The sequence below is a fragment of the Tachysurus fulvidraco genome, chromosome 5 (assembly GCF_022655615.1).
Source record: "Tachysurus fulvidraco isolate hzauxx_2018 chromosome 5, HZAU_PFXX_2.0, whole genome shotgun sequence".
In the NCBI taxonomy this organism is placed as follows: Eukaryota; Metazoa; Chordata; class Actinopteri; order Siluriformes; family Bagridae; genus Tachysurus; species Tachysurus fulvidraco.
Genome location: NC_062522.1, coordinates 13,540,303 through 13,565,389, shown reverse-complemented (window position 1 = coordinate 13,565,389; position 25,087 = coordinate 13,540,303). Strand labels below are relative to the sequence as shown.

Sequence of the window (25,087 nt, the reverse complement as noted above, 5' to 3'; positions counted from 1 at the left end):
GAACAATAAGGCTGTTGAAAATGTGCTCAAAAATGTGTGTAGCAATTTCAATGCAGAAGACCTACAAGAAGCCTGAATTAATTCAACCAAAATGTAACTTCATTACTGAGGTCTTCTGAATCATCAGCACTGTATAGAGCCAGACTGATGTAAAATAATGCATGAGACAAATGAAAGAAAGCAATCAGATAATAGGACTTTTTACATTCTGAAACATATGCTATATACTCTTAGATGTATGAATGTTTCTTGTCTGTGATGCGTCTTATCAGGGAAAAGTTTAATCCTAAATCAGTGGTAAAACTCAACAGGTCAATAATTACCTTGGGACATTTTCAAAATTTAGGACTTGAAGTTATTTAACAGCTGCAAAGAAAGTTGAGAGTTGGGTCATGCAGGTACTTAACTTCATTCTCTGGGTGTCTCGTTTGGATTATTTCACTTACCTGTGTGTAGTATATTTAAACTTTGAGTGAAACTTTGTTAAAATAGCACTTGATCCAGCACTTCTTATTATTCATGTATTTATTTATTTAAAGGGTGTTTTGGAATGGCTTGACTTCATCCCACACATCCCAATGGACTGGTGATTCAAATGCAAAAATCTATAACAATTATAATAAGAAAAATCGTGACTATTTTATATGGCTTCTGCCATTTGATCTGTTATTTATCACAAAAACATAACATTTAAGATAATCAAATAATGCTAACAAACTAATTCAAATCTTGTTTTTAGAATATATTGTATATTATATAGAATAAGATCTAGTTTAAACATACATATTTTACAATATGATTGTTCCTTTTTATATATGAGGGATTCCATTATGGATCATACGGATTCACATATTATATTTTATGCAGTACATAGAAACAATAGACTAAATGGTTAGAGAGTCAGATTCGTAATCCTAAGGTTGTGGGTTTGAGTCTCAGGCCGGCCACGACTGAGGTGCCCTTGATTAAGGCACCAAGCCCCCAACTGCTACCCGGGCGCCGCGGCATAAATGGCTGCCCACTGCTCCAGGTGTGTGTTCACGGTGTGTGTGTTCACTGCTGTGTGTGTGCACTTTGGATGGGTTAAATGCAAAGAACAAATTCTGAGTATGCAAAGTATACTGCATTGTTGCTGGTTTAAATATCTCATTGTCATTGCTGGACATGGGTGCATGCTTGAGTGAAACAGTGCCTTATTCAGTAGCCTAGCACTAACAAAAATATTGTTTGTGTTCAATGATGAGATGCCTCTTTCAAAGTGAGATGCAGTAGGATATTGAAGGATTTCTAGGACCACTATAAAAACAAGCCATTTAAACTCTGTAAAAATTACTCTTCAGTAAAATACTGAATTTGTTTATTCAAAACGGTATGAATTATCAAAACAAAGCATCATATATCGGGAGCAGAGTAGTTCTTAAATTATATTAAATGAGCAGCAGGGCTAAAGACAAGGAAAGAAAATGGGATAGGTTCAGCATTTGTGTTATTTCTGCTCCAAAGTCTCAAAATTGATCTTGACTCACGGGTATAGTGTAGCCTTGTGAGCAAGTGACAGCAAAATGAGAGCATGTGTCATGGCTGAGCACACAAACTGGACATGTACTTGCACACAGAAGCTTCTCTGCACTTTTTTATTGCTTCGGTCTTGGTAATAACTTTGTGTGCAACACCCTGTGCTCTTTGTTACTAAGCACTTTCACCCACACTGTTAAGGTCACTCAGACCTAGAGCCTTCGTGCTCTTAATTAATTTTACTGTTTGAGCATCATAGGTGTTGGGTACAGAAGCTTAGTGCTTACAACATTTGCCTTACATCTTCAGGATTGGGTGTTTGATTCCCGTGTGCATGGAGTTTGCAAGGTTGGTTGGTAGGATGATTGGAATCTCTATTGCTATATAATTGCTTATATTATATAGCGTGTGTGTGATGGGTTGGCACCCTGTTCAGGGTGTCCCCTGCCTTGGGCCCTGGGTCTCCTGAGATAGACTCTAAGCTCCCTGTGCACACCTTTGTAGGATAAGCTGGCACAACATTACAGTTCAGCTACACAGCTAATTAGAACCAACTATGAAGGAACATACATCACAGTCCTCAGAGCGTACAGATCTGTTTGCGCTGAATGTACCGTTTGTTTGATGGAGTGCAGTGAGTACTATCAGATGCATTGTTCCCCAGAGACACTTGATGCAAATTAACAACCGTCCTAGCATGTGCGAAAAGCTTATTTCACCTCTCCTAATTAATAGCAAGGGAGTTATTTACATGCAGTTTTTTTAAATACATGTTTTCCTCTTCTCTTCATGTCCATGCGAACACTGGGATTAACTGATGTCTCTACGTGACTGCAAATGTACTGTTTGTGCTGTTTTGAAAGTGACAGGTTTAGGCTCTTAATGGATATTAATTTGCCTGTCTAAAAAAAACTTGGTTAAAAACAAGGGAACAGCAAACATCATATCGTTATAGAGAGTTATAAAAACCTAGCTGAATAACATTTGCTTTTTATTCAACCTTAACTTGCCACACTATAACAGCTGGTGTTCACCTGCTTTTTACTCCATTAGCTGAAAAGTCAGTTCTGGGCTGATTATCGGCTGATTATCAGGCACTGCAAGCAAGCACCAAGCAAGGCAAGGGACCTTAGAGGAACTCAGGTCAAAATAGGTCATAGATATACTGGTGTGTAGCAAAAATATTGTTTTAGTGTCATAAACTGTTCATCTCAAGTTTTGGGACTCCCAACCCTCCTAATGTATTCTGCCCTTCTTAAAGCACTTCCTTCTCCCCTTTTCTCTTTTTCTTATATTTTTGTTGGTTGTATCATTTATGCGATGTTTTTCTGTCAATATGAGAGACTAAATCTATAATGATCTACTTTTCAGTTAAAGTAGCAAGAGCAAATGAAATTCACTCAACAGAAAAGTAAATCTGCGGTAAACTCGGCTTTGTGCCAAATTATCTTGCGAGCCATTGAAAAAGAAAAAAGGATGAGTAATTTCACATTTCTTTGTTGGTTTAAAAACTAGGTTCAAATAGATTTTTTCTCTCTGCATATACCTCATAAGTGTCCTTTTTATACGTTGAACTAGTCTCTGTTACTGTTTGGGAAGACAACTTGTTTGATTTGTTTGATCATTTCCTTTCATAATAACAGTGGGTGTGGCCTAAACTGAAAGTTATTTTTTAATTATTAAGTCAAGTCAAGTCACCTTTATTGTCACATCACCACAGCACATGTGCCATGGTGAGTGAAATTCTTGGGAGCAAGCTCCAGAAATTGCAGAACCATTTACATACAGTAGTTAAGAAACAGAAATTAGAACAATTTACAAACAGGTTTAAAAAATGTGCAAAATGCTTAGTACCAGTTGAAATGTGCAAATGCAGAAAATGTGGAAAAGATGCAATGTGCTCATACACAGTGTACTACTAGACATATTTACAATGCACTACACATTATATATATATAAGTTATTTTAACTATTATAAGTATAAATTATATACATGTTTTATATATATATAAAACATGTTATATATATATATATATATATATATATATATATATATATATATATATATATATATATATACACAATATATATATATATATATATATATATATATATATATATATATATATATATATATATATATATATATATATGTATGTATGTAACATGTAAGGTGCAACAGACTGTACAGATACAGAAATGTCCTGTGGTAGCTTATTATTAACCATGATCCTTACCACTATGCCTAGGGAAATACTGGAAACAACTGAGAAACCCAAAGGTAGAAATGTCAGCACTGAGGCAGAGACCACAACCTCAACTCGATCAATTCAATCTGAACTGTCTGGTTCATAATTGGTCAATAGAACTAGAGAATGCATGACACATGAAATCTATATTTTATATAAGCTTATATATTTTACGATTAACTGACATGGACCACATTGCAGACCAGACATGCTCTGTGTTCATTTTGAGAAATTTTTTTTGTCAAATAAGTGAATACACTTATGTGGGTTGCTTATAAATCCAAACATTTCTCTAGATTGCAAGCGGGTTCAGCCAAAACATTTGATAATTTCTTCACCAAGCCATGATAAAATTCTGGTTCTTCTCTCTGCCTACTATGATTTTCTATCTCAGCATTGTCTTTGCAGTAGTATCTCCGGGGAGCTTTGCCATGCAGCGGCCATGCAAGCGTTCCAGTCTCCTACTGCCCATTGTCACAGTGTGTCTCAATCACCGTGACACACACGCACCACCCCTCTTTCTCAGCACAGCATCCTTTCGTGCTTATGACATCTTAACCTTTGGAAAAATGCTCGCAGACAAGCATTTAAGAGAAAACACGAAAACAGCCTTCCTCCTGACCTTTTCGTGCTGTGTATTCTTATTTGGTTTCCTTTAAGAAGCAGAGATGCCTATTAATTTATTGTAGCAAGTTATTAATTGAGGGAAATACAACCGAGCACATCTTTAGTTTCTAGTCAGGGGATATTTAAATTATGGCACTGCTATAACTCTAATATTACTTAAAGAAATTCCACTTAGAACCATTCTGGAGAATGCTACAGGGATTGAATCTTCCTCTTGCTTTTTTGTAGTGTGCATCTAACAGCAATCTACTTTATCTCCAACAATGCCACATAGTAGACAGCAGAGGTGTTGTTTTGGACTTTAAACTCGGGTTTAAATTGCTGTTGTCTTATCACAGAATTACCAAGAGGAAGACTTTCATAGGGTTTCTGATCATTCTGTTAGAAGCTCTGCTATTAGAACACACCTTGTTTCTCACAGATAAGGGCAATTAAAGATTTTACCATACTGTGGTGGCCTGTTTTCTGAGATCAGTTAGATGGATTAGTCTGTAATTGTGTTAGGATCTGATTATTGAGCTGATAGTCTCATAAATTCTCCTTTAGACTTTTGTGTAATTTATTTTGCGGGGTGTTCATGTCTTGTGTATTTTTTTAGTACTATTGTTATTGATGCGTTACCTAGTTACCATCCACCTTTGCCATGTTAGCCTGTCAATTATTTTTTGAGTTTTTATTTTTTCCTCCTGCTCTTTCTTTGCATTTTATGCAAAGTTTTATTTTGTCTATACTGTTTTTTGTTCTTGACTCTCTCTTGTTTTCCTTGTTTTACAATTCTGGATCAATTTAGGTTTTTGCCTTTTGTCTGTGTTGTGATTCTTGCTCTTGATGAATCTTAGATTCATCTAAAAAAAAAAAACTGCCCCCCACTTCTGCACAATACAAATAGAACCTTTAAAGGCACACATGAATTAGAGAGTACTTTGGCTGAATGTATTTCTTGTCCAAAATCTGTGAATACTCTGTGATAATTGTGAATAGTCATAGATCCCACCTTGTACTGATTGGTCCACAATTTTCACATTTCCCTTCCTTTACAGGCCCTGTAGCAATGTTCTCTATGTAAATATATAATAGACACCTGCTAGAACATGTTCAGAACTTATCACCAAATATAAAAAATGTCACTGAAACCACCTTTAAATGATTTTCATTTAGGGAATGACCATAATAGACTTAAAAGGTTTATTGTGATTTTTTGCCTTTTCCCTTAAGTATTATTTATTTTATTATGTTTTTGGTTTCTGCACTCTTTATTATTTAATACATTATGGTATATGATCTGTTGTTTTCTAGTGTATGAGAAATGAGATTGAAGACATATAGAGGGCAGCACGATTCCAGGTTGAAATTTGGAAGCTTGACTGGCCCGTTAGTTAGTGTATCTCATTAGCAATCAGCTCTTTTACAACAACATCTCGACAAGAACACACTGCATACACAAACTCCACATCAGTGCCTTCCTCCTTTTTCATTTACACCCCCCCCCCCCAATAATGCTCATCGCCTTATCTGTCACTGCTGCTTAAATAATGTAATTAATGAGTTAATTAACATTTCCATAATCTATTTTAATAAATCTCATGCGGCATAATGAGATATTCCAGGCTTCAGGCAATGACAATGTGCACTGGAATGCTGCTCAGCTGGGATAGGGAGGGAAAGGGGGTGGGTGTGGGTTTTAAGAGCTCTTCTTCATGAGTCGAGACTCACTCTGACAGTGTGGAAAGAAGGAGGAGGGGATGGAAAGAGGGATGAAACACTGATGATGGCAGTTGGAAAGAGAACTTGACCCTGACAAATGTCACTGGACTTGCTGGTTATGCACAATGAACATCCTGTGGCAGTTTTCTGTCTTCTTTCGTCAGCGAGCCAGGCTTCTCATATTCTAAGCTTTCCAGTCTCGGACGATCTGCCACATCAAGTTTACCATGCCATCATGGCTTCTGTCTGATAATGCTACTTGAGTTTGTGTAAACAGTGCAGGATATGAAGGCTGAGCAACCCGTTGTAAACGACTCAAATCTGTATGACACATATAGGGGGGGAAAACAAGCAGTCAACAAGCATCTTACATGACTGAGGTCACAACACAACAGATCGAGAGCAACTTCACCAGAGAAGAAATGCTATGTACAGAAAGTGAATCCAGTTCAGACCTGCAAGAGTTATGCTGATAAACAAAAGAAAGACATGTTTGTATCATATTAATTTGGAAATATATTGGGCATACAGGGAAACTTCATCATTTAAACCTAGAAAATCTGTCCTGTCCTGTGCATTGCCTATAGTATTTATCTTTACACTAGAAACATGTAAACTGTATACGGAATTGCTCAGAATTACATTAAAAATAAATACAGCAGAAGGTATTGGACAACGGCTGATCATACCTGGTAGCTTAGAGGGTAAGGTGTTTTAAGGTTGTGAGTTTGAATCCCAGGTCCACCAAGCTGCCACCGCTGGGCCCTTGAGCAAGGCCCTTAACGCTCAGTTTTATAATATTAGATTAAATGTAAATGGCTCTGGATAAGGGTGGCTGCCAAATGCTGAAAATGTAAATGACTGAAAACATCTGTAGTCCAGTAAAAATGATTTAACTTGACCAGGAGATAGATAGGAGTTCTTACAACAAGCCATTTGTTAATTTGGATTTTAACCCAACATATCCTGCTGTTCCATGTGCCCATGTTTCAAATCTTTTGTGGCAGAAAGATTTGAGAAATCATTGGGAGTGACATTTGGGCAAAGGCCCCGAGCCATATATTCAAGATGTTTGGAAAGAAAATACAAGAGGAGCGATGGTGAGATGGCAAGATGGATTACTAGCGAGGCGATACTGTGAACTTCCTTATCTGCTGACAGCTTGGTTACCGTTAAGAACACGAAATGTGTTTTTCAATTCAGCACAAATGGAGTTCTGCTTTGTCCCTGCAGACCTTCATTACAGAACTGCACGATCAGACCAGATAGCTGCAAATAACAGCTTAAAAATAACTTCAGAACATTGCCTGATTTGGTCTGTGATTCCAATTATATTGGCTGTTTACTTTGGCAAACACTTTTGACCATAAATGTGAGAAAGTTCTGCTTATTGACAACCTCATCTGAAGGACTTTACATTTTTAATTCAAATGACTTCTTGCTCTGGCATGGGATGTGTGTGATTTTGTCTGGATGTTATGGTGTGAGAAGGAAAACACTTTTCAATGGCAGGAAAGCATTTCTTTTAACCCTAAGGTCTTTATATAGCAGTGACACCATGTACTACCTGAACACTCGTCAGTACTTATCAGAACATTTCTTACTTAATCAAGTGAGAATCAATTGTCACACGTCACTGCACCTCTATGACCGAGAACATTTGGACAGTCATGGTGTCCTCCTGGAGCTAAATGCTACAAGTGTGTACCTAAGAGCGATCATGTACAAATTACACTCCTCCATCTCTACATCTCTATTTCTTTGTTTCAGGTTGCCTGGCAACCTGTAGTGGCCCAGCTCTCCAAAACCGAGATGTTCTTGATTGCCAGAGTGAATGACTGTTGTAATGAATCTTAATCTGAAAAATACTTAGATATGGATGCCCTCATGAGACACCAAGGTGACTCGTGACACTACAGCTGATGACATGACAAGCCTTACATGACCTCACGAATGCACTGAGCAGACCGAGAACTATCTCAAAGAGAATATATAATAAAATATTTCAACAAAGGTTTCATATTTTTGCAGTGTTCTTATTAATTTATGCTTGGGCTAATCAGGGGAACTTATCTGGAAGACGTCAGAACAAAAAAATGTATATACTGTATAGCATTTCACTTTTGTCTTCAATAATTCAATTCAAGTTTATTTGTATAGCGCTTTTTAAAGTTCACATTGTCTCAAAGCAGCTTTACAGAACATAAACATAGAACAAAAGATTATTATAAATAATAAAATAAAGATTAATAAACAATTGACATTGTATCTTTTTTTTATCAGTTTAGTTTATAACTTTATTATCTTGGTTGATTTTATTTTTATCATTTTGGTCAACATTTGCTGTTTTTAAATGTGTTTTATTCATAAACATGCCTCATCCAAACTCGTTAGCACATCAATACTCTTCAACAAATGAATGTCTAGCTACTTCATTTGCAGCAATGGGAATTTCTGACATTTTTCGCTCTAAACCTATTTAGACAAAAAGACATATGAGTCATAATGAAGCTGTTGACACTATCAAAACATTTCAAATACGTATTATACACCAATAATGAAATAAATGAAAAACACGGAAGCAGCACAGTAAAAGCAATACCTAAATAAACATTCCATACATTTCATATAACATTCAGCTGTACCTGAATGTAGTTTTATTGGACATGGGCAATAATCAGAGTTGAGGTATGAATGTGTAATGAAGATATAATACCGAATATCAAACATAACTACAGACATACAATTTGTTACATGAGAGTCACTATTATTGACTAATATAAGTTATTATAGTTCTTTTTCAGGACAGAGAAATGTGAAGTTTTTGGGATAAATGTAGATAGCTGTGATGTTAAAAAAAATTAAATAAATAAAAAACCACAAAGTGATGTTTTTTAACATCTTTGAAAACTTTCCCTTGAGAAAAGCATCTCTCACACAAAGGAAAGAAAAATGTAATTAATAATAATAATAATAATAATAATAATAATAATAATAATAATAATAATAATAATAATTTATCACCTACTTAATTAATAACACAAAAATAATTGCTTGAATTTGTCTTAACTGCTCCATCTTTGTAAATGGATATAAAAGAATGAGATGTGACCAAAACGTATAAATATATATAATAAGTGTGATTGAAGTGTGTCTGGCACATCTATGTATGCGCATACCTTTTTCCCAGCAAATCTTTTTTTTTTAATTGTTTCAAAGTGCCAAAAGTGCTAGGTTCAAAGTTTACACTTTCATATCACCTCATAAATGAACACCTCACCTTAAAAGTGATTCAATCAGATTCACTTTCACGTTGCTACCTTTCTTATTATCTCAGACACCTTTCGTTTTCCTTAATTATTTAACCAATTAAATGTGTCGGGGTGACAGTTTGTGTGACATTTCAAACAGATTTGCTCTTCTATAAAAAAAAAAAGTGCTCTAAGATCGACCAGCTCGGTCAGCGCATATGCTCCATGGCATGTTTGAAGAAACAAACATTGTGGTGCATTTCTAGAGCTTTCTGTATGGATCCTTATAGAAAGGAGGCGTGCATATGTAATAAAGAGTTTAAGACCAGTTCTTTTCGAACAATATCTGAATCTAATGTGGACATGCCTACGGATGTAATGACATGAAGTTCAAGAAGTCAGTCTGTATCTTTTTTTTACTACAGTAATGCAATATCTCTCTTACATATCCCAGGTTTCCTTTCATTTACATTAGGCAAAGTCCCACTATTTTTTTGCGACATTATTTTCTTTCATTTTTTCTCTCTCCTAAGGTTCTTATACTGCTATGTCACCAACCATTTCCGGAAAGCACAGTGGGCTTCATTCAATCTTCAACCTCGAAATCTGGAGGAGGAGGAGCTGGAGGCTGAGGTCAGAGGTCACATCCACAGAGCAGATGCCCTCTGGCAATGGAAAAGCAGCCCTGCGGTGGAAAAGGCAAAGCAGATTGACTCACAGTGATTCATTTAACTTCTGGACAGGATGGAGTGTCTGCCTGCTGCCCTGATGGCTGCGTGTCAGCAGTACCAACCTGGCACAAGCAGCCAAGCATCACATACCCAGTCTCACATGGAATTCACAGGAATGTGAATAAAAATTGTGAACAATTTCACACAACCTTTACCTGGATCTTAAACATTCACAAAATGGCTTCTGTGTTGTTAGCATTGTTTCAGTATCCTGAGAGTGGAAGGATATAAGGTTTTGCCTGTTTTCTCTCTTGTTGCACTTGAACTGAGTTAAAGCCAAAGTCTGTTGCTGTCCAAACATTGTTGGTGGGGGTCCAGAATTTCATTCCAAGCAGAAGCACACCTGATTCGTCTCAGCAAACTCTTGCTTAATGATTTATTATCGTTCAATCAGTCAAGTCTGATATATTCTCACTAGTAGGAAGCGTTCGATGATTGATGTCTCGTCAGTTGAAGGCAACATGTATGTTTATAAGTTGTATTATACAGTATAAGTTGTTGTATTTAAATGTTTGATTTGATGATTGCACTTGTCACTTTTAAAGGATATACATAGAACTCAGTCCAGACTTGTTAGATAATAGTAGCTAAAGTGTATCATGAGGTGTACATTCATCTCTTCAGTAATCATGATGTTGACATGTAGACTAAGCATCCAGTGACTGTTGATTCAGATGTTGATTATCGGAGACTAAAAAGTGTGGCAAAGTTGTACAGTTTTGCTGATTTCTCTTTTGTTCAATTATTCAAGTTAAATAGAAATACTTTATTGTGGGCAGTATTGTGGCCTCTGGGGTTTAAAGTATTCCTCTTCAAAAATAAAACCAATAGTGTTCATTGGAAAATACTACAAACAGTGTACACTGTGCATGCAAGAAGAATTCATCTGAATTTCTTTGAAAAAATTGGAGTTGAGGATTGTGGGTTGGGGTTTATGTAATCTTTCAGACCTAGTAACTTATGGTCATGCCAAATTCCCTGAACTACAACCTGGGCACGAGGCAGGAATTCACCTGGGCTGGGACACTAGTCCATCACAGGGCAACACACACACACAAATAAATAAACATTAATATTAACACCTAGTGGCAATTCACCTTAACCTTAAGGATTTCAAAGAAGAGAGATCATGCACAGAAACACCGCACATGAGCTCAAGGACTGAACCACGGACCCTGGAGCTGCCCACTGTAACACCATGCAGCTCATTATTTTACACATTCGTTTATTATAAAACACAAGTAACCTTTTTTTAATATCTTTTTATATTTTGTAAGCTTTGTAAGCTCTTACCTTTACCTTTTACCTCTTACCTTTACCTTTCAAGCTCTAAAAAGGACTCAGGTTATAGTCATGTATTGTGAAGATTGCCTTTTTCTTACATGCAGAATTTAAAAAATAGACTCTGCACTAGAAAAAAGATCATACGGGGTTAATTCATCAGCAAATATGATAAGTTTCTGAACTGTGTTAAGTGTGATTTGACCTTTACTCTTAATTAGATTTGTTCAAAATGAGAGTAAACTGATAGTTCTGTTGTTTCTCCTTATAAAATTAATATTTTTCAGTTGTGTGCCACTTTATAAAGAGCTGTTTGTTTTTAGGGAAACAGTCTTCGTATGCTTGAGATCTTGTTACATTCCTACATCAACAAATGTGAAATTATATGCAGTGTGACTGCAATACCCAGGTGTTTGCTGTTTAGGGGTGGTTTTAAAATTTGCTTTTCTTTTAAAAGCAGTGATTATATTCCTCCATGAATGTGGTCATGTAAATGTAATTTTCTGCTATTGGCAGCAATGGAAATTAAATTTTCGGCTATTGGCAGTAAAATATATGGTGTAAGTTGTAAAGTCATATGTTTTCACTTTTATATTGCTTACCCGGTATTTGTTTGGGATACCACTCTCATTTGACTGTGATATTGAGAAATAAAGTATTATTATATTATGTTGCATTTTTATGTTTTGTTTCACAGCGACTTGCTCATGCACAAAACTGAGTGAAACTATTCATCAACACTTTAAAGTAAATACCCGTGCAAGGAGAGGTTTATACATCAGCAAGCCGAGTCAGTTGCTTAATTGGCACATGGCTAAAAGAGGACAGAGGATATATTTCTTTGTGTTTTGTTTCATTTCAGACTCGAGTAATACCATCCTTCAGCAGAACGATAAGGGGGCAGGGAGAGCGGCCCGAGGGCAGTCAGCGAGCCCTTGACTTTATCTGTGTGCACTCACAGCAGCTGTGATATAAATGGATCCTTTTTATTTGGTATCTCAGTGGCACTTCCTGTCTCAGTGGGCTTCCTCCTGTGCCAGACCTCTATGATATTCTGCACTGTGGCTCACTGTCTTTCCATAGTGATTGTGCGTGTGTGGGTGTGGATCAAGTGCCAGTTGGCCGCTGAGGTTGGGTAATGCCACAACAAAAACAGCAGCAGTGAGCATCAGAGGAAGAGTAAGAGTCTCCTGATATAGAGTGCAAGTCTCCGGTGTGTCCATGCCAGCACGGAGAGTGTGTTCTCTAGGCTTAGTGTGTGCACATGGGGCCAGATGGGCACTTTTATGAGTGTGTGAGTGTGGATTACTCTGTCTGCTACATCTGGGGCTCCACATGGCACAGCAGACTGCGGCCTTGCTGACGTCCATGCCCGCCGACATGGCGCTGGCACAAATGCCACCCGAAAAGGTCACATGCCCGAACTGCAGCCACGGCACTAATAGAAAGGCTTGTGCCAAGTCATGCAGAATCATGCTTGTGGTGTGAGGTGTTGGTGTAAATATAAGCAATACCTTTAGCTTTTTCTGAAGTTGATGAGTTTGGATAAATTTGGTCTTTAGTTTTAGATTAGAGTTCTGTTCGTGATAATCAGTACATTCAAATATAGCAGCAAAGACCAAGGCTGTATTCTGATTCTATTTTAAAATGCCCTCCTTGACTTTCACCATTAGCTCTTGGTTGAATCCCCACTGCTATTCTAAGTGTAATTTGAATACTAAATCTTTCCAAGTTAAGTTTGTTAAATTACCACACAGAAAACTGTACGTAAGTCAACCTCCAGGCTGCTGAGTAAAACAATAGTGGATAGCATTTACAGTACATGACAGGGTAAAAACCCATCGAGGATGAATTGTTAGACAAGGAAAGTGTGTTTCTCATGTGCTATCTCAGCTGGGACTAGGTAAGGAGGCAAGGGCAGGTGGTGGGTGGTAAGTGATTTGCAGTTAGTCTTGGCTGTCTTAATGAGCACAGTGTGTAGAAACAATGTAAGAGTTTAATTCATTAGACCAGAGTGTATAATTAAAAGCTGAACATGTATCATTAAACTTGTTGTGGGTAACTTGTAGGTGTCCTCTCGCTCTGTAGGACGGCCCACTGTGCCATTCGACTCCATTACTGATGAGGTAGCCTGATCGAGAAGCCAAAGTGTTTTTCAATTTACATGAAGACCAGACTCTTGACTTCCTTCCTGGAAACAGAACAAAAATGCTCTCATCTCTTAACAGCAGTTCAGATAAGTAATCTGCTTTGGCGTAGCCAGACACAGACATCATAACTAGCTGTTAACCCACAGATGGCAATCTTACAAGAAACAGAACAGCTCTTGTTTCTGTCCTCTCTACCCTTCACCTCTCTCTCTCTCTCTCTCTCTCTCTCTCTCTCTCTCTCTCTCTCTCTCTCTCTCTCTCTCTCTCTCTCTCACACACACACACACACTCTCTCTCTTTCTCAATTACCTCACATGCATGTCATGCTTTGTCATTAAAGCAAATATAATGGTATGGTATGATAAGAAAAGCTGAAGTAAAATACAGCAATAGATAATGACACTACAAAAAAGCATCCCACAACATTGTGAATGAGTCGATATAAGATATATTTTAATAAGCTATACTTTTATCAAACTCACACTGGTTGGCTTTTTGTTTGTTTGTTTGTTTGTTTGTTTGTTCATTTTTCTCCACAAATTCTTAATATGTCCTGATTTCGCTGTAGTGGTGTAAGACATTATGCTAAACTGCTTAAAGTGATGGTTGCTTGTGTGGAATAAACAAACCCCACTGCCATTTTAAACTCTTACTTCAGGTATGACTCAACGACACACCTAACATGAACTTAACAAGGCTCTCATTCATGCTGAACTGTTTACTCCAAAGTCTAGTTTTGGGCTCTTCATGTCACATTACTCATGGCCTACAGGGACCGCAGCTACAGTAAAATCTATAGAACATAAGTACACTATTGAGCAGAAGTGGCCGTGTTCACAGCACTCAGAATGCATTATGTGTTGCTCTCACACACTTCGCTCTGTCTCTCTTGGGTTATATTTAGATAAAAAAAAAACCTACAATTTCATTTCAAATATTTTCTCTTTGTATTTAAAATATGAGGTTTTTTAATTAATTAAACTAATAAAAAAAATGCTTAATGATTGTTAATTATTCGAAATGATATATAGTTAAGTATTCTATATATTTCACGGTGTGTAAGACATCAGAGATGAGGCATGAATTTGAAGGAAATGCTTCTCCAAGAGTTTAATATATATAATGTGGTCATCTCTCGGTTTGTTCTGTTGTACGTTCTGAACTGCTTTTCTGCTCACCATAGTTGTAAAAAGTGGTTGAGTTACAGTGGTCTTTCTGTCTGGTCATTCTCCTTCTTTCCCTGCAGAAGTCCAACTCATCAGATATCTATTTTTTTTACACTTTAGAGACTGTTTTGTGTAAAAGTCCAAGGAGATCAGCAGTTTTGGAATGACTCAAACCAGGCCCTCCAACACCAACATCCATGCCACAGTCAGAGTCAGTTTTTTTAAATTTGATGACATTAACTGTTGAGCATTACACTCTTGACCTGTGTATGCATGACTAGCATTGTGCTGCTGCCACATGACTGCATCAATGTACATTTATATAGCATTTGCTTGTTATTTGTAAAATACTGCTTATCATTAATCTACTCATGGTCAGAGCCTGTCCCAGTGTGATGCTTGAATACACTATGGATGGATTGTCAGTCTAACACATGGCACAATGCACAATGATTTAGAAAGGTAGAAGAACCTGGATGAAATCTACACAGACACATAGAGAACATGCAAAACTCTTCACCAACAGAAATCTAAGCTTAGGATAAAATACAGATACAGTTATATACTTACAACAATACATTTTCTTGCCCTTTGTTTAAATGCTTGCTGTAAAAGCATAAATATTATAGACAAACAAAGAGAACATATAGGGTCATTTTAGTGTGTTCCAGTGCTAATAGGACAGAGTGTTCATGTGTTCCAGGAGATAAACAGATGTCTCATTCTTTGACGTGTAGGTTTCTCTAGGTGAAAGCATCATGCTGAGATTTAACTGCAGGTGGAACAGACCATGACTCTGAAGCACTACGGCAGGTCTGGAAGTACAGGCGCTTGTGCCAAATGTCCAGTACTTGGTACCGTAGGGGACTTTTTATCTGTAACTAAGTACAGAGATCTGAGTGCATGTATCCTGACTTCATTTACTGTAAAAACTATGCAATATGGTCTAAGATGAAATATATATATTTATTTATAAGATTTAAAAGATTTATATGGATATATACATATATGAAGCCCTAAAAAGTCTTTACATATTATTTATTATTATGTAGATTTTTTTTCTGGATACATTTCACCTGATCGCATGTTTTTTGAGACATGAACAAAATGCAAGTGACATCACGTGAATAACATGTGACAAATAAATAAAACCGTTGTCCTACATGAAAACTTAAACCTGTCTATGTAAATAAACCGGTCATATATTAGACATGAAAGATTAAAAGCTCATGCACCGAATTTCAAATGTCCACATGTAAAAATGTTTGAAACATCCCAAGCACACGATGTGTAATGTTCCCCATGCAAATCATGTGATTAGTCACAATCTGCTTGTGTAACTCATCTTATTAGTTGCTACCTATTATTATGCTTAGCAAACTTTGTTGAAGGACAAATCTATATTACTGACGGATCTGTGAAATACAAAAGAGTAGAGTTTTATAGACTGAGAACTCCCAAGGACTTCTTCACCATGATATTCATGTTTATAATCCTCTGTTAATGCCTGATGAAAGTCCTCTAAAATGCAAAATATTTAGATCTATTTTCTTGCCTTATAAAGAAGCCCATCCACTCTGAACAGTGTAGATTGCTCAGCGCCGAGCCTTGTGTCCTAAATGATTAAAATCACATCATGCTGTTAATGCCGCAGGTATTAATATGACATCAGTCCCGACTCTATATATAGCCAAACTCCAGTTCCAGCTAAAACAGATGATTAGAATATATAAACATGGGAAAGAGCTAGCTGTTTATTTTGGCTTTACCATTTTAAATATCACCAGAGCCGTTTTTATTCAAAGCAGAAGTGTTTTATACAAAAACGTGTTCATAAAAAATGCATGGGCAAAGTTTTGCTTGTATGTTTTAATTTGTTTCTTTAGAACACGAGCCATCTCTAATTAAATCTTTAAAATATTTGCCAAACAAATAACAGCGAATAATGACACGAGTGCAGTGAGGTCAGTGAAGAGTTCACACTGTTCTGTAAGTCTATATTTGTAGATTCACTGCCAGACAAAAGTTTTGAAACACATTTCTAATTTCTTTCCTTTTTTTTTCTTCAATGTATAACTCCCCCCTGTTGAATTCTTAAATCTGATTGGTCAGAAGCGGTCCATTAACTTTCTTTAACAGCAGCTCTCTACGTCCAGAAGCAAGGTTTAAATGAATGCACTCATTCATATTGATTATGTTATCATTGCTGGAGATTTCTCAGAGGAATCTCCCCGTGGTAACATCCAGGTGTGAAGCTCTAACGTTGTTTTCCAAAATTGGAGAGTCTCTGTCTCTGTGAAATGACAAGCTGCAATTTTTTCTCATGTCAAACTGTAAGAGAGAGAAAACAAAGGGTGTGTTCAAAAGGATGTTATGTTGTTTTTGTAAAGAGTTAAAAAAAAAGGATTTCTTGGTACATGTAAAGCAGGAATAAAATATTTCAAGACATGCTGTTACTGGAAAATAATCTTAGGGTGTTAAGAGTTATTACGTATTGTTAGTGAAAAACCTCAAAGAAAAAGTCCTTCTCGTGCACTGCAAGGAGAGAAGATAGATAGAAGATAGATAAGAGAGCAAACTAGTTTAGTATATTTGAATCACACCTCCAGGGATGGGCGGTTCGATTCCCACACCACACTTTGTGCTTTGAGTTTGCATGTTCTCCCTGTGCTTTAGGGGTTTCCTCCAGGTACAGCAGTTTCCTCCCCCCTTTCAAAGACATGTCGGCTGATTTGCTTCTCAAACTAGTGTGACTATGTGTGTAATTGCACCTATTGATGGACTGGTATCCTGTCCACAGTGTCCCCTGCCTTATGCCTTGTGTGCCCTAGGACAGGCTCCATGTTCCCCAAGACCCTGTGTAGTATAAGCGGAAAAGAAAATGGATCAAAATAATAAAAGGTAGGGTGGTTTAAAAAACAATATATATCTGTATACATATATTCATAAGTCATCACTGTGGTAAGATTCATGACTTCAATAAATAGAAGCAAAACAACAACAACAACAATAACAATAATAATAATAATAATAAATTACCCATACCATTTATTTATTTAGTACCACCAGATATATATTAATACGTTATTCCTGGAACAAATATATTCTTGTTCAACAAGCTAAAAGATCATTAGTAACCATTCTCCTGACAAATGCAGTGTTACTAGGTGATGTGCACATATCCAAACATGTTGCTGTAAAGACCGCTGTGGATTGATTAAATAAATTATGCTTAGTATGTATAAGACTTCCTGATACACAGTGACATAACAGCACTGCCACTACACCGAAAGAGACATGTGTCTGACCTTGATTTACAGAAATTATGCATAGCATCAGAGGTCTTTGAGATACAGACTGACAGTCTGGTGCTCTGTACTGATTTGTCATGACATAAAACCATGTTGGACTACTTATAGTATGGCCAGACTCACCTGATCACCTGTCAAACACCGGCTCCCAAATAACGCCAAGACAGAAACACGGTCCTGCTGCTGCGATCCGCATGATCTGGGCATTGAGTTTACCGGAGTAATAATGCAACACCACCACCAACAACAGTGCTTGGTTAGACGTAATAGGGTGGTGTAAAATAATACAGAGTGTCGTATTCGACCTGATGATTCCTTCACTGTCTGTCCTCTTGTTATAATAGAAACCTGAAAGTCCAAATTCAGTCATTTCAAGATCCAACAAAGCATAAGATATTTGTGTGTGAGCCATGCGTAAGTGACCTCTTCTTCAGCTTCGTCTTTCACCTGTAATCTGATGTGCTGATACGTGGAGGAGCGAGAACCGGCTGGAGCTTCTGCTCATGATTTATGATTGAGGACATGTTCATAAAATATCAGAACAATCGCAGCCCTGCTGGGAGAAGATACCAAAGTATTACGTACATCATGCAAGACAGAAAGGCTGGGCTGTGGAGAAGCAGCGAGCTGGTAATAAGACGCCTGTCCTCGTGTGTGTCCTCTCTTCCATTTTAAACAGTGTGTGTATCACTATGTGGATGTATGTGCGTGAGTCTTTTGCTTGTTTGTTTGTTTGTTTACTTGTGTGGTAAAAAAAAAACTGTCCTTTTTGTCTTCTAGAGCAGAAACTTGGGACACACTGTATATGTATGGATTATACCACAGATCTCACTTCTGATTTTTGATTAATTTTCTGTAACAGCAGCTCAGATTTTGATTACTGCAAGGTTTATATTCATGAACTCATTCTAATTGGTTATTGCTTCTATAGTAACAGAATACAAAAGGACTTGAATAGAAATTGCTGCCAAAATCCTGTAGTACAAGAGTAATAACACACTTCAGGAGGTGCTTTTAGTCGAAACTTCAGCTTGGTTAAGTCTACTTCACATCTAAGTTAAGTCCACTTAACATTATACCCTAAAGTGTTTTATTCTTTTTAGACACAATTCCTTGCACCTAAAATGTTTCAGATTTGTTATCTTTTTTGCATTTGTCAATTATATAAACCAATATGTTTTTTGATGGTAGTCATGCTACTCCAGAGATCCTATAACTGATCTCAGAGTATCACAGAAGACAAATAAAATGTATATTTTCTGTATGCAGAGAATAAAATGTGGCTTTTATCATTAAATAGTTCTTTATATAGATAAGTCTCTCTATATAAAGTCTTTGTAAAGAAAAGCTTAAGAGATGAAGATAAGGACTGTGTAAAACATTTCTACTTATACAACCAAGAAATGATATTGATTTTTGACTAAGCTTCAGAATTCACAGATGCACATCTTCATATTTAACTAATTGCCCAAATAGAAAGGATGTCATATTTTAAAGGTAATTTTTGTGTTTTTGAATGAAGGCCGAATCTTCTGTGTTAAAACCCCGTAAAAGGAAAAAGTGTTTATGTGAAGGACTGGAGCTAAATGTCTCTCCTGCATGGACCTCACCTGACCTTTCGAAACACATTAGCTGAAGTGAGGTGTCTTTGTTCCTGCAGCTCTTTCCCCTGCATTCCCACTGACAGTGAAACATGGAGGGTGTAGGCCACCGAAGAAAAGCTTTTACGCTCGTGTCGACTAAAGAAATTTCACACAAGCTGTTATATCACTGCTGAAGTCGTCAGGGCCGACGTCCGTGTAGGAATGCTGCATCTGCTGGAAATATTCTTTAAAAAATTCCTTTAAAAAAAAAAATAGTGGTGCTCGGGTGCCTGGCGAACTCTGTGTCATTTTGCAGCTAGGGTTGATGGATTTGCCAAGTGAGTGAATGGACGAACAGCAATTTATATGTTAAAAGTACCTCCAAGTGCCATGATGTAGCTTTCAACACGCACACTTAATTCCACTTCCATCATTACTATTCTGGAAATGTCAACGATTTTCTGTCAGGTTGTCGTGCCCAAACACAGAAATCATCTTCAAGTAACACAGTGTTCTAGTGAGACAAATTTCACATGACATGAGCAATTGTGTGCCGACACCACGCAAATTTAGAGTTGTGTGAAAGTCAGGAGAGATGTGTAATTCTTTTGTTTCCAGCATAAAAAAAATTGCCAGTTGCTGGATTCCACTAGGAATGTTTTAACAGGGCGGTTAATTCTGTAATTAATTAAAGGAATCACAATTCAGTGAGCACTTCAAATTAATCTTTGGAGACTTTCGTTCACACGTTTGACAGAGTTTTTCACATCTAGGGCATGGCGGAAATTACAGTTCTTCATCGTGATGATCATTTTCTTCTTCTTTTGCACTATTTCTGGAACTGGTCTTGTCTCTACATTTCTAAAACACAGCTTGCCTCATCATGTCACCTATGTGCGACATCTCATTGGGAACATGACATAAGACATCAGAGTGGGTGTGTGCTGTTAGTCAGTTCTGCTTGTAAAGCATTGGGATGGGAATGGGTGGAGATGTGGGGTGGAGATGGTGGGTGGAGATGGTAGGGGTTCATGAGGATGCACAGAAGCTCGACAGACAGTGTAACATTTGTGTGTCGTGCTTCCAGGGTGTGAGCAGAGTTGTAATGTTGCATTATTTACTTTTAATGATGCAATCGCTAGGAAGGAGGATATGTGCCAGAAGTAAGTATGTTTTTAGTGCAATGTTAATTGGCTGCGCAATAAAGCGAATCATGAAGTAAAAAAAAACCTGCTATCTGTTAAAGTGCTGAGATCAGCATGGCAAAAACAAAGAAAAACCTCTGTGCTGTGTGTGTGTGTGTGTGTGTGTGTGTGTGTGTACTTTTTTACTGTGTGGTTAAAATATCACTATAAATATCATTTTAAATCACTGTGCATGTATTTGTACCTGTATCAGTTTGGCCATCGGCATTAAAACTCAAAAACTTGTTTTCTTTCAAAGTGGGGGACTTTCCTGTTTCTCAGGGCTGGCAGTGCCATGAAATATTTGTACAGTGTGCTCATGGCTTTACCTCTCATTAGGCTAGAGAAGAGGCCTCGGGCCGCTAAGGCAGAGGAACCACACTATAAATACTCGAACTGGGCGGCTCGGTGTGCAGCATGCCGCCATTTGGCGGGTGATAAGGCGCTAATTAGTGGCTCTTAGCAGGAATACCACTTGTGAGGAACGCAGCTCATGTTGGCGTTGTCACCGAATGATCATACCAAACCCCCCTCCTCCTCTTTCCTCCTTCCCTGCTTCAACACTTGAAAGATGTTCCTATTAACACTGGCAAGGAGAAATCTGTTTTTTCTCCCCAGCCTGACAAATGAAGCTAGTGGAGTCAGTAGATTAAGATAAGAACTTATCTTCTGCTTCAAGACAGAATTTTATGTGTTTTATTTTTTTTCTCTCCCCTCTCTCCTCCTTGTTCCCTCCCTGCAGTAATTAGGGGGCTATGTGGTCAGAATCAACTGATAGGGGTTTTAACCCTGTCACATGCTGAACTTTATCACCAAAGGGGTGGGCAAAGACAAATTCTAAAACTCATTTACACAGAAGAAAGAGTGGAGAGACTCCCTAGAGACTCTCTCTCTCTCTCTCTCTCTCTCTCTCTCTCTCTCTCTCTCTCTCTCTCTCTCTCTCTCTCTCTCTCTCTCTCTCTCTCTCTCTCTCTCTCTCTCTTCTCATCTCCCTTCAGGTAAATGTGATGAGGGTACTCTGTCCGACGTTCTCTTTCTTCCAGCTGCTCTTATTAAAGCGTACATGGATCTTTGGGGTCAGTGAACACTGTAGCTCTTCCGTGCTTGAGAGCATCACTTAGAAATATTCAACAAGGCTTCAGCGTAGGACATCCCTGAGATATTTAAAATGCCCTTTTCAAGTTCAGCACTAGCAGACTGTGTTAACTCGGTATTGCTGGAGAAAAAGGCGACAGCAACATACTCTACCTGATCATATAGAACTAGATATCAAACAGAGTTTAATACTTTAGCAGATCAGAGCTTCGATGCAGCCTGTATCTGCTCAAGCAGAGATCAATTGGCCATAATATTGAGTCCAAGATTTCTTAAGATGTTTTTTGGGCCTGTTGAACTTAAGCCAAGCTAAATATTTGATCGAATGAGCCAGGCTTGGATGCCTCTAATCTATATTTCTTACTCTTATCACATTAATGTGTGAGTTGCCTCTGCTCTTGCACTGCAGGCAGCTTCACTCATCCTTACATTCTTTCTGATTAGCTTTTGTGCCTTGCTGGGTTTCATGCAAATCATCTAAACTTCAGTTCAAACTAGTGGACATGGTGATTTGTAACAGATCCAAAGAGCGTTTGGTCGTTCCTTTAAAAGTTCTTGTGTCACACAAAGCATCTTGTTGATATTCAGAGCTATCTGACCCTACTAATTACTTTGGCTGAAACTAGAAACAAATGAAAAGCTCAGAAAACTGAAGTGCACGTTTACTCGCCTCTGAGGTAGCAAAAACGTCTTTCTTTCTTTTTTTTGTAGATCAGGAGGGACTCTTAAATAATGAAACAAGAAGCAAAACACATTATGCTTCCCATTTTAATGGTGTTTAAGTGAGGGGAGCTACATGAAAGAGCTTCATTGGGACCTCGATGGCATGTGTGGCTGTTGGGCACGTTGATGTGGCTTTGATGTGAGCCCTAACAAGCTTGGCACTCGGCTCTAAGGCATATCAAACCCAGCCCGACTGAGATGAGTATTCCATCTGTGCGAGGCGCTCTTGGTAGTCGTGCCATCTATACCTTTAATTTGATATTCTCTAATTTCTCAGTGTGGGTGCTGGTTAAATAAAAAGCCCATTAGCTTAGCTGTGGATGGTCTTTTTTCTTTAGTTCACTGTGCTCAGCTTGACCATGAACCCTCTAAGAGTTGTCATATTATCAGTGCACAATGTAACAAGATCAGAAACTATTTACATATTGCAATCGTACGGCACCAGCGAGCATTAATAATTGAGATGGCGACAAAATCAAAAAGACTGAGCTTTTCAAACTGTGGTTTGATGTCGCTGTTGACTGAGAGGCATTGAGCAGTGCTATGAACACAATTATTTCAATTCTGAACATTTTCTGGAAGAAGACGATCCATAAACAAGCATGCAGTAAAAGGATTTTCAACAGATCCCTCTGTAAAACATGCATCCGAAATCCCAGAGTTTATGTTTTCTGAAATGGTTAATGGAATCGTAAAATAAGCTCAGCTTTCAGTATTGAAATACAGTATTCAGTAACTAAGTAACATTTCACAGGACAATGCAGCAGTTCACCATTAGACCAAACCTGATTCCTTTGACAAACCACATTAGTTGGGCTTTGCTCTTTGTGTCACTTGCAGCAGTTGTATGCCTGCCACATTGATGGATAGCAGTGAACTGGGACGAGACGGTTTACAATTGGCCAGGAACATGGACAATTATTAGCCATAAGGCTTAGATGAGCACACAGAGGCTTTCAATACATCAAACACAATCTTGAGTAAATACTGCCTTGTCATTTATCTGTTTGCTCTGCAGCTGGGTGTGCATGTGGCATTGTTTCGCCCAATTCATTCACAGTTCAACTGATGGTAAATGTAATAAAACGCTCTGAATGGTGATGGATTCAAAAGAATGTCTGAGAGAAGCATACTTTGTCCTCTGTCTAAGATCCAGAAAGGAGATAATCTCAGGTTCTCTGGAATAGATCTATATTGTATTTCAAGATGCTATCTATGCAAAACTGAAGTCTCTGAAAACAAAAGAGGTGAAAAAAACTAGCACACTTACTCATTTGGAAGATACTTTTATCAGCATGCTACAGTTGAAGGTTATGGGCTGTGCTTGGGCCCAGCTTGGCAGTGCCAGGATTTGAACTCACAACCTTGCACTTAGTAGCCCAGAGCCTTTAACTGCTGAGACACTGCTTGTCATAAGGTAGCTTGAAAAGTCATCATGTAATGGCTGCTGGTCTACAAGCATTTGCATTAGACGATGCCCTTCCAAAAGGAGACATTTGAAATGTGATGGCTTCAATAAAGAGTCCAAGAGAACTACGTGACATAGAATTAGCTAATGAAGTTTATTTTACAGATAGGACTGACTATATAAATTACCCACGAGGCAGTGGTGGAGAGGAAGTGGATAAAACAGATGAGCAAAAATACACACACAAAAAAAGGCGTATCGACCTACAGCTTGAAGCTTTCTCCCCCAATCAGCTATTAGCACTAATAAAACACACATTCACACACCAGAGACATTCAGACCATTGATCTTCAAACACCAGTGTGTCTGTAATCTCAAGCAAGGTGTTTAATAAACCACACACATAAGGAGATGGAGGGGAAAAAAGTTACAATATTTTAACTGGCTTTCTCCTAGGGTAAGAGGTTAGGATGAGGATGCCCTTGGCACAAATGGATCTGCATGTTCATTTGGTATATTAAGAGAGGCACACAGCTGAAGAGTCTTCATTACAATTGTAAATTTCTGCCCCAGGGCCTCCAGCCCAGTGCTAGATTACATGAGGTCTGTGCTCACGGACACAGCCTGGGTCTGATTGAGAGTCCAGTGCACCTAATTAATTTCATTAGAAAGTGAAGTCATCTTCTAGCAGGAATTAATATTTGGAGCGTCGTGCCACTAATTCATTTCCAGATTTAATTAGCTCTGAGAAGAAATGTTGCTTGGGCAAAGAGGACTTTTTAATTATCAGCTTGGATAAATTTGAAAATGTTGATGCCTGAGGGTTGAGTTAATTAAAACCTGCATTATTTTAACTTTAATTAGTTCCCATCTTTGTTTTGCTCTGCCATATGGCCATGTCCTGTAGTCAAATTTAGTTAATTAAGCTAATTAAGCTAATCATTTTAATTACTCAAGACATTGTGATTGGATAGACGAAGACTACAAGTTTATGGCCTACTACTTGTTTTTCATTAAGTTGAAGGGACAGTTATTTCTGATTGCAGCTGGCAAGCTGCGTGGCACTCCAACAGACTCAGGGATATTAAGGACGAAGCATAATTGCGTTC

At 37.8% G+C, this 25,087-nt stretch overlaps 1 protein-coding gene across 5 annotated transcripts in view; it reads left to right on the top strand.

The window, feature by feature from the left end:
- The window catches only part of LOC113642838, a 127,809-nt gene that overhangs the window by 101,318 nt on the left and 1,404 nt on the right, over positions 1-25,087 (top strand). For 3 of the 5 annotated variants that reach the window (XM_047813770.1, XM_047813767.1, XM_027146526.2), the window contains one exon: positions 9,880-12,027. The exons of 1 other annotated variant lie outside the window; for it this stretch is intronic. In XM_047813770.1, the coding sequence (XP_047669726.1) occupies positions 9,880-10,069 (190 nt within the window). In that variant the 3' untranslated portion in view covers positions 10,070-12,027. Of the gene's footprint in view, positions 1-7,865; positions 8,270-9,879; positions 12,028-25,087 lie in introns of those variants that run through there. One more of the 5 variants, XM_027146529.2, reaches the window with a different exon arrangement.